This window comes from Rhinopithecus roxellana, chromosome 18 (genome assembly GCF_007565055.1).
Source record: "Rhinopithecus roxellana isolate Shanxi Qingling chromosome 18, ASM756505v1, whole genome shotgun sequence".
Classification (NCBI taxonomy): domain Eukaryota; kingdom Metazoa; phylum Chordata; class Mammalia; order Primates; family Cercopithecidae; genus Rhinopithecus; species Rhinopithecus roxellana.
This window is the reverse complement of record NC_044566.1, coordinates 10,264,667-10,276,014: the sequence shown is the minus strand read 5'-3', so window position 1 is coordinate 10,276,014 and position 11,348 is coordinate 10,264,667. Positions and strand designations below refer to the sequence as shown.

Here is an 11,348-nt window from a genome sequence, read left to right as displayed (position 1 = left end):
CAGGCTCTCTCATTTGATTTGCTCCAAACTCAGACGGCTGGATATCCTGTGGAGCTGTTTGAAACAAAACCTGTTGTCCATGCCCTTCCTTCTCCCTCACTTTTGCTTTGTTTAGGGAATTTCTTGTTTCAGAAGATTGTTCATATATATCCCAGGTACTAGGTGATTGCTCCATATTTATGCATAGTAGACGAGGTATAGAAACACATATAGATTTTAGCTCTGCATTTAATGCAACTTTATTTCTCTCTCCTTCTGTCTTCTGGGCTTTAAAGTTCTGTTTCTGTTCCTTATTAACGTTTACAATAGCATACCCTGCAGTATTAAGTGATTGTGAAACTGCTGATTGCTTTGCCTGCAAAGGTCTACCTTGGGAACTTGACCTGTCAGCTATTTCAAGGCTGCCATTCTGTCTTTTAATTTCTTCTGAAGCAGGTGAATGCCTGCCAACAGAATCTGGGACAATTGCTGCCAAATTACAGAAAGCTTTTTCTTTGGAAACAGAATGGCCAATGTTCTCTTTATCATATTTATTTGATATGACATCATCTATTGCCTCACTGAGTTCTGCACAATTATCTGATTTCTCCATCCTTGGGAGCCCAACTTTGAGACTTTCTTTTCCATTTTTGTTTTTTTCTATTTTTACATTTTTTTCTGAATTCCCTTTGTAAAACTGACTTTTTGAGATAAAAGTTTCTCCCAAAAGCACATCTTCTGATTTACCAAGATGAGGATCCTTTCTAAGATGTGTATTTGCCATGAAGTTTTCTGCATAGAATGGATCCATTTCTGTAAGATGTTCTTGCTTCTTTTCCCCACTTTCTCTATCATGTAGTTTTGTTCCCTTTACCGAGTTGCAAGTCCTTCTCTTGTCAGAACACCTTGCTATCCCTTCAGCTAGTGACTCTATTTGTGTTGGTTGTGTATGACTTAACCCTGATATTCTCTTGTCTATCTCTGTTTGGAATCCGCTTTGCCTTTTAATGTCAGAGGTATCTGGAGTGAAGGAAATGGTATTTGGAAATGTATCAGTCACATTTTCACCTTGCCACATTGCTTTCAGTTTGGTTTTTAAATTGGATTCAAGTTTCTTCTTATGTTTTGTAGTAAAGTGTCTATTGATTTTATGTATCTGTGAAATTGGTGATTTCTTTTCCTTCATAGTTAAACATTTGGGATTCAATAAAGTTTTCCTTTCTGATAACTGTATTGTGTTTGTCTGGTTTTTTGAGTCGGATAAAACAGGCATAAAGAAATCTAAAGGACCCAAGGAACTTGCAGCTACATTTTCTTGTACCTCTTCCTTTTCCTCTGTAGTATGACCATCCAGATTTTGTTGGTGTGTTCTGTTAGACAGAGTGCCCCTTGCTGCTGTATTGAATAAGAGTTTATCAATCATTGATTTGGATGGTGGACTCTTAGCATATTCAGTGGCACTGAGTAATGCCTCTCCTATATTTGTATACCATTGCCTCCCTTTCATCTTGTACTTAAAGCGGTGCTGTTTTTTCTTTCTGTGGTTTTCTGTAGAATGCCTTATGATATTAAACAACTGCGAAATTGGTAGTTGCTTTGTCTTCAAAGTTACACGTTTGGGACTCGTTATACTTTTCTTGCTTATAAACTCTAATGTATAGCTCCGACTTTCATATTCAGATGACATGAGACTGGAGAAATCTAAAGGTTTTAAGACTGTTCGTAAGTTTTTTGGATCCCATGCAGTTTTCTCAGAAATAGAACTATCCCATTTCCTTCTAGGATTTTCATCCCAAGGGGTATCATGTGGTATTGAACCAATTTCTGATTTCCCTGTTTTGGGAAATGGAGTCTTTAGACCTACCACACATTTTATTTCTTCTTGCATATGAGGACTCTGTTTCATCATGTAACCAGAAATAGGCTCTAAAACAGTTTCTCTAAAGTGTGTTTCTTGCTCTGTTTTTTGCATTATATGAGACAAATTCCAAGAACTTCTGCCTTCAGGACTCTTCGGTTCAGATCCTGATTTGCAAGGGTCAGGATCTTTCATTTGATGTGTACTGAAACTGAGGTGTTGACTATAGCATGGAACTGATTCTGGTAACATTTTTTGAGTATTTTTATCTTCCTTTTCATGTTGTACATTCATGTTCATTGCATTGCTAGATTCGCTTTCCATATCAGTCAAATTGACCTTCTGTGCCTCCCCACCATGTGGTGAATTCTGTAACTCCAGGATGGCTGCTTGTAGATCTTTATTAAACTCTGCCTTTTCCCCTTTACCTGAATTGTGCTGTTCCCCCACACCTTTCCTATCAGTTGGTACACCACGTTTTATTGCACCAATTAAAACTTCACTGTTTAGTGGGTCCTCTGATTTTAGAGGAAGAAGTTTTGAATTTAATGTGCATGCTGTGCCATTTTGAATCCAGAAGCATTTCTTTGTCTCCTCTCCTTGTATTGGCTCTGCAGGCTGAAGTTGTTGTAGGACATCTTGTTTGGTAACAAACAGAATTTTCCTTCTTCCTTGGTCTTCTAATTTGCGAAAGTCAAGATCCTTCCTCTGACCTGAATGGAATATGAAATGTTGCAGGTGCTGTGGAATTACTTTTAACAATGCCTCTGGTTCCCTTTCTTCTTGCTCTTCATCTTGAAGATGGGTTTCTTTAATGTTATGTGAAGTAATACTATCTTCATGTGGAGATGTATCTTGCTTTACTTGAGTAGAACTGAGTCTTTTTCCTCTTAGCGTGTCTTTCTCTGTTTCTACCTTGCCATACTTGTTAATGTCAGGTGTCATAGTCAGGAAAGCATATGTTTCATCTGCTCCCTTTGTGCCTTGATGCACTTCTTTCATTTTGGTTGTCAAGTTACAGCTCAGTTCTTTTCTATGGTTTGGACCAGCACCAGCCTTGATATTGAGCATGTATGAAATTGATGGCTTCTTTGCCTTTATAATTCCACATTTGGGATTCACTAAAGTTTTCATGTCTGAAAATTGTTTTAAGTTTCTCTTCCTTTTAGGTGTAGATAAAGCAGGCATGCAGGAATCAAAAATCACTGTCTCTTTCTTTTCACTACCAGCAGCTTGTTCCTTTTGATGGCTAGAATCAGATGAGATACCACCTTCTCTTGCATAAAATATGATTTCATCAACCTTTGCTTCCCCTGACTTTAGAGGTGAAAGCCTAACATAACTCTCTACCTTTTCAAATTGAAATTGATCCAATGTAGGGCATGAAGTAGACTCCAAAATAGTTTGTGTAAAATGCTTTTGTGGTTGTACCTGAATATTTGTATTTCCTGGTTGCTTCAGTTCCTCATCTGATTTGACAAACTCATTATCCTTCTGATATGCATTGAGTATGAAGCCATGGCTATTCTCCGGAGTCTGTAAAGCTTTGGGAGGTGGAATCTTACGACCCACAGGGACTTTTATGTCATTTTCTGTTTTGTTGACTTTTGGTAGTTCTTCAGCTTCTAAAGGACCCATTTGGAGACTAGTCTCTAAAGTAGTTTGTTTAAAACCTGTTTGGTGCTGCAAACTTTGTCCATTAATAGGTAGCTCCATTGTTAAACAGTTCAGCACTGGGTCTGATTCAAGATGGATTTCCTTCATTTGACCCGCATCAGACCCCAGCTGCTGACTCAGCTGTGGTGCTGCTTCTAATAAAACTTTCTGTTCCTCTTCCTCTCCATCTTGCAATTTTTCCTCTCTGTCATGGGATATACTACTCTTAGCAAAGACATCAATGTATGTCTTATCTACTGTTTCTCCTTGCTTTAATTGAGACGCAGGGAGACAGAACTCTGTCTGCAATCTGCCATGCATTGGAGAGCAAAGGGTATTTACACATTCAGGTACAAATCCTTTAGTTTGATTTAACTTTTTAAACTTAGTCTTAAAGTCTAATTCTGATTTCTTTCTGTGGCTTGTGACACTGACTGTCTCTGAGATTGATGGCTTCACAGCCTTTTTATTTACACATTTGGGCTTCACCGTACTTGTTGTGAGAGAAAATGTTACTCTCTTTTTCATCACTTTAGAACAAGATAAAACAGGCATGCAGTAATTGAAAGACTCTAGCGAAGTTGCTGGTAAATCTTTTGGTATTTCCGTCTTTTTTTCTGCAAAACAGTAACCCATTTCTCTTGTATCACTTCCATTACTTGGAACATCATTTTCTCTTGTTTGGTTGAAAGGGTCTCCAATCAGCAATTTTCCCGATATTGGAGAAGGCATCTCTGAATGTGCAGTGCATTTGCAGCCTGTTTGTGTTGTTTGAGTACTCTTCACATTCTCAACATGAGATGGTTCCATTATGGGAGACACAACAGACTTCATAATAGTTTCTGTGAATGGTATTGGTTGATGCATTTCTTTCTCTGTTTTAGTCTCCTTAGCTAGATATGCATCAAGTCCAACGTTCCAGCTATCATGCAGGACTGCTTTTGGTAGAGTTTCTTTAACACCTTTTACTTCATCTTGCAATTTAGCATCTAGTATGTTTTGGGATTCATTTCCCTTATTAATGAAATATGGATACTTTTCTTCCCTTTCAATTTGGGATTCCTCTTGGACTAGCTTGATATGACTGTGATTCTCTGCATTTAATCTGCTATGCATTCTAGTATTAGGCAAAATAGACATATGAGGGTAAATAACATTCAGAAGCATACCTGCCACAATTTTATCTTGCAGTATCTGTTTAATTATAATTTCAAAATTGCCTCCCATTTTTTTCTTGTGGTTTGGAGTACCACATATATTGATATAAGGCATCAGTGAAATTGCTGGTTTCTTTACTTTCATAATTACATATTTGACACTGAGTGCACTTTTTGTTTCTGATAATTTTTTTTTAATTTCCTGCCTTTTAAAATATGGTAAAGTAAGCAAGTGGTTATTGAAAGACCCCAGGGCAACTGCAGGTAAATATCTTTTTACATCTTCCTTTTCTTCTACAATATGACTCTCCATTGTCTTTTGGAGGTTTCCACCAAATGGGACACTATACTCTGTTGTTTCACTTAAAAGTTCACCAACTGGCAAGTTCTCTGGTATTGTAAGTGGATTCTTTGGATCTCTGGCACCCTCTCTGTCTGTAAGTCTATCTGTGCTTTGCTTCACCTTCTCAACTTGAAATGAATCCATCATTGGGCATGGACTAGTCTCCAAAATACTTTGTGTAGAAAGATTTTGTAGTTGGACCTCTTGCTCTTTATTTGGGGCTTTACTTCCTGAACTGATCTGTTCCATTTCAAATTTGATGTATTTGGGCTTTTGCTTTAGATGTACGCTGAACCTGAAGCCTTGTGTCACCTCTGAATTTGCTTCTTTCTCCTGTTCCTTTCTATCACATTTTTGTGGCTTTTTAAATGTAGAGCTGTTATCAATGTGTTCTGCATTCTGTGTTCCCTTCTTATCTGGTAATTTCTCTTGCTTTGATGCTGAATGACTGAGCCTTATTATTCTTAATGTATCTGCCTTGGCTTTTAATCTGCTATGTGTTTCTGTATCAGGTAGTTGAGAAATGTTAGTGTAAGTGGCACTGTGAAATGCATCAGACGTTTCTTTATCTTTGTGCATATTTGTTATGTTACTTCCAGTGTTGCATTCTAGTTCCTCACTTTCACGTAGGTCACTGTCTTCTGTAACATTAAGTATCAATGGTGTATTTTCCTTCAGATTTACACTTTCTGCACTCACTTGAATTTTTATGGCTTCTAATTCTTCACTGCTTTTATGCATTTTGCTTTCTAGGGAAATGACCAAATGGACATTTGACAACTCCAGAACAAGTTCCAAAAAATCTTTTCGTTTCTGTGTGTTTCCCCTTGGAAAGCACCTTTGCATTTTTGGTGTACTGGTTGGTAACTCCTCTCCATTTGAAAGTTGAAGACAGGAATTCTCTGAACTTTGTAGGTCCTCTGGTATTTTCATTCTATTGTTTGATTCCATTTCGGGAGAGAAAACAAGTTTCTGCATAGGTTTTGATATGGCTTCTTCTAAAGATGTCTTGTGATTTGGAATATGCAGATCAAATGGTTTTTTACTATTTGGAGCATGAAATTCTGTAATACCAATTCCCTTTGCTTGAGTAATTGAGTCTTTAAGAGATTCGTTACTCTTCCCATTTGTTTCTACTAGTAAACAAGGTGCTTTTAGTTGAACAGTGTTGACCATGAAGGATTGTTCTAGCTGAGGTAACATTTTTGGTGAAATATTTTTTAGTCCTTTGTTTTCTTTGTCATACTCCTCTTCCTTTTTAGTAATACCTGAGATTCCTGTCTCCTCAAGAGGACCTGCATAACTGATTTTCTCTGTATCTGGTGACTTATTTTGCTTCTGCAGAAAATGTCCACATTTTATTAAACTCGGCATGACTTTCAGTAGTTGTTTTCTGGAATAATTTTTAACATAAGGCAGAATAAGCTTGGAAATAGAAATAAGATGCAAAGCTATATCTGATATGTCTTTCCTTTCATGTAATTCTTTCTTCTCAGTGTTATTCTTGCATCCTAACTCATTCCTATTTTTTAACGTGTGACATACTGTGATTCGAAATACTTGTGAAGTTGGTGTTTTTTTGGCTTTTAGAGATGGAATGTTAAGACTGAGTTTGCTTTTACTGTCTGGTGTTTTTCTTCTATTTTTCTGCCCTTTAATGGTAGACAAAAGAGGCACTGAGCTATGTACAGAATCCTGGTTTAATTCTGGTGAAACAATTTGTTGCTGGCCTTGTGGTTTTACACTCCTTAGTTGTGGCATATCTTCGGTAACTAAATTTGGATTCAGAGTTAAAACTAGAAATTCAGCATTCTTAAAAATAGTGTCTTGCCCCTTAATTGAATATTTAATCTTGTTTGAATTTATAAACCAAACAGAATGCTGATCCTCACCTAAGTGCTCATCAGACTCCAGGCCCTTTACTGAATATTGTGCCTCAACAGTTGATGGAATTTTAACAAAATGTTGGTTCCTATCCAAATCTTGGGACTGGAAGGAGTCTTGTGTGCTGCTAGAAAATGGCTTCCTCATCACATCTTCAGGTTGGGCAAAGTTGCTGGCCTTGCTATCAGGCTGGCTGTTAACTGATTCTTGGTTATGATTTATATATTGGGTTTGACTAGTAAATTGGACTTCATAAAGACATTGATTCTGAAAAGCATTTTGTCCTGGAAGAGAATCCTGTGCTTGGACAGAAATAACCATTCCAACAGAAGGTTGATTCTGATTCAAGGGCTCTTGAGATCTTGAGCATTGATAAGTAGTTCTAATCCCTAACTTAGTTTTGGGTTTTGAAGGAATTTGATTTCTCACATTTTCTTCCAGAAGTCTAACTTGATCTCTAGAAAGAAATAAGTGGGCAAGAGGGCAAGGTGCCACATCTAGATCTTCAATTTCTACAGCTAATCTAGAGGCTGAAAAGCTAAGATCAGAAGAAAATTCAGAATTTTTGTTTTTGTTGGTTTTCATCATTGAAAACAATTTCTTGGAGGAAAATTGTATTGTTTCACATTCACTGTCCGGATGCTCTGTATGGCTTAGATACATTTCCTCTACTTCTGAATAAAACAATGGCAAAGATGAGCTGATTCCATTTGAAGATGGCACATGACTTCCACTAGAGTGACTTACTTGATCTTCACTTTCACTAGTACCTGACCGTATTATTTCATGTGAGAATAAAATTCTATCTTCAAAGTTACATTCCTTTTCTTCAGATGTAAGCGATGAAGTAATTCTTTTCTCTGAAAAGGTACCAACTCTGAAATATAAGAAAACAGTGTACAAATGAATACTAGGATATATTTCATATAAGAATTACCTTCCAGATTCAAGAAAATGCAGTATAGTGTATGAAAACAGATCAGTATAGAGATAAATTGGAAAACCATTATCCATAATACAAAACAATTCATTACCTAGTTCTTCTCACTTAATAAACTAATTGACTGAAAAAGTGAAGTAAATCAATTATATATCTCAGAGAATATACCTCAGCATCTCTAAAAGTCTATTTTTGACAGGAGTGGGTCAAAGTTGCTGGATTAAGATTATATTCTTTTACAAGGAACATCTTTTCTGTTCTCTATATGAAAGTTTTCACAAAAAGAAAACATTCTTAAAAAAATGAAACAACATTCTTATGGAAATGTAATAGGTACAACAGAAGAATACCAATAGTATAAACTAACTGTCTGTAAATAAATCCAGATTATGTTAACAGTTCTTTGGGATCAACAGAAAAGCCTACATTTTAGGGAAGCACATCTCAGTACAATTTTGGGCTGGAGTAACGATCATGGATGATGTGACAACACCCATGTACCTCAAATGATTAGTCTCAGTCTATGAAGTGCTCAGACCAACAGCATCAGCATCATCTGGTGTGATAGTTAATTTTATTTGTCAATTTGGCTGGGCAGTGATGCCCAGAGATATGGTCAAACATTATTCTGGATGTTTCTCTGAGGGTGTTTTGGATGAGATTAACATTTATATCAGTGAACTGTGAGAAAAGCAGATTGTTCTTCCTAATGTGGGTGGGCATGATCCAATCAGTTAAAGGCCTGGATAGAACAAAAGACCGATACCTCAACCCTCTGACATACTCCAGCAAGAGGAAATTCTGTCAGCAGACAGCCTTTTGACTTAAACTGCACATTTTAGGCTTACTAGTCACCATAATTGCTTGAGCCAATTCTTTAAAATATATCTCTTACTCTCTCTCTCTCTCTCTATATATATATATACATACACACACACACACACATAACCTACTGGTTCTGTTTCTCTGGAGAACCCTGATAATACACCTGGAAACTTATTTGAAATGCACATTCTTTGGTTCCATCCCAGCACTATGGTATCTGAAGTTCTGAAGGTAGGGTCAAAAAATCTGAGTTTTAATAAGCTCTCCAGCTGATTCTGATACATGATAAATATTGAGAGTCACTGTTTGATGGATGAGCAAGCCTAAAATCAAAAACTGAAATTCATATAAACTAGGTGAGATCATTCTAGTAGCTATTTGTTTGGGGAACACAGATTACCTCTTACTTTACTGTAAGTGTGACTTTACTTTTAAATACCCCTCAATCAAAGTAGTGAAGGCAGCGTATGAAATCCATCATGATCTACTCAACCGCAAAAAATTATTTATGCTAAATGATTACTTATAGAACTGAGAATTAAAAATGAAATGCTAAGTCTCACAAATGACTGAATGGAGCTCCTCTTGGCCAAGTGGACCCCAAAGAAATCTTGAAAAATGAATTCCTGACCATGATGGGATGGGAGGTCAGACAGGCCTTAGTATACTACCTCCCTCCCTCGCTACCATTAGGCTTTCTTTCCTAAGGGTAAACAGAACAGCCCTTTGGAAAGGCTTGCACCATCCTTGATATCAACCAGTGACCTGATGCTGCCCCTCACTTCTGCTTTCAACGAAACAACCAGCTAGCATTCCTTCCTGATAAGAGACCACCAACCACAGAGTGGTTCTGCCCAGTCTAGGGAAGATGTGCAGTGGGGGTTTTCATGTCCCTGGCTTCACCTTTTGATGTCAGGGGGCCAAAAACTCCATGCTCATATCATGCTAAAGCTGCCATTTTCTGAACATGAGTTCCATGGAGAGGAATGAAGCTCAATTGCTTATGCACACATTTCTCCTTTCATAAATATTCATGATTCCTCCTACAGCTTATTGACTATAAGTATTATCCACCTCATTCAGCATGATTTCCTGTCTTATTCTTCCTGCCTTCCAATGGCCTGTGTCTGGCTTCTGACAGGAGGCTATGCTTCCCAGTCTGTCAGAATGGCTATCCTACAGGCTGCAATCCTTTATGAACACCATCATTCTTTTCAAAACCATCATTCTTCAGTTGACACAATGAAATCTCATTAATCTGGATTTGGTTAATTAGAATTTGGGGTATTTTAGGCTATACTAATGATTTTGTTTTTTCATAGATAACACAAAAATATTAGATAAATATTTAAAATATGTTAGTTTTCAAGTTCTCTCAATTTTTAGAGCACTTATTAACCTCTAATATATAGGCTATTTTATAGGCTGAATTGTGTCTCTCTAAAATTCATATGTTGAAGTCCTAACCCCAGTATCTCAGAATGTGACCATATTTGTAGACATGGACTTTAAATAGGTTATTAAAGTTAAATGAGGTCATATGGGGGGGCCTTAATCCGTATTTGGAGATAAGGCCATCAAAATGTGATTAAGTTAACTGATGTCTTTATTTAGAGTGGGGCCCTAATCCAATATGACTGGTGCCCTTGTAAGAAGAGGAAATTTGGACACAGAGACACCATGGACATGCACATACAGAGAAACGAGCATGTGATGCACATGTGTGTTTATTGCAGCACTATTAACAATAGCAAAGACATGGAACCAACGCAAATGCCCATCAATGATAGACTGGATAAAGAAAATGTGGCATATATACACCATGGAATACTATGCAGCCATTAAAAAGAATGAGTTCATGCCCTTTGCAGGGACATGGATGAAGCTGGAAACCATCATTCTCAGCAAACTAACACAGGAACAGAAAACCAAACACTGCATGTTCTCACTCCTAAGTGGGAGTTGAACAATGAGAACACGTGGACACAAGGAGGGGAACATCATGCAAAGGGGCTTGTCAGGGGGTGGGGGGCAAGGGGAGGGAAAGCATTAGGACAAATATCTAAACCACGCTGGGCTTAAAACCTAGATGACAGGTTGATAGGTGCAGCAAACCACCATGGCACATGTCTACCTATGTAACAAACCTGCACATGTATCCCAGAACTTAAAGTAAAAGAAAAAAGAAAAAAAAAAAAGAAAGAGAAGAGCATGTGAGCACACAGAAAGAAACTGGCCATCTGCAAGTCAAGGAGAAACACGTCAGGAAAAACCAAGCCTTTCAGCCTTCAGAACCTTGAGAAAATAAATTTCTGTTATTTAATGCCACCTAATTTGTGATACGTTGTTATGGCAGCCCCAGCAATCTAATACAGGCTCTATATACATCTTTGCTATCTGCTTATTACTTTTAGTATATAATATTTGGTAGTAAAGTCCGTTCTTCAACTAAGACAAAATTTTGGGTTGGATGATCATGATGTCTACTCTCCAACACCTGTTCTACCTCAGATTATTAGGCTCAGTCTAATATAGTAATCCCATTTCTGAGTGATTAGTTTAGGAATGGGCATGATCTAATCCTAACGTAAGAAAATGCTAAAGCAGGCTGGGCAGGGTGGCTCACGCCTGCTAATCAATTCCAGGTCTTTGGGAGGCTGAAGCAGGTGGATCACTTGACATCAGAGTTTGAAACCAGCCTAGCCA

At 37.5% G+C, this 11,348-nt stretch overlaps 1 protein-coding gene across 1 annotated transcript in view; it reads right to left on the bottom strand.

The window, feature by feature from the left end:
- Positions 1-11,348, bottom strand: part of CCDC168 (coiled-coil domain containing 168) — a 29,554-nt gene that overhangs the window by 13,218 nt on the left and 4,988 nt on the right. The window contains 1 exon segment of the mRNA XM_010353087.2: positions 253-7,754. Coding sequence (XP_010351389.2) covers positions 253-7,754 — 7,502 coding nt within the window.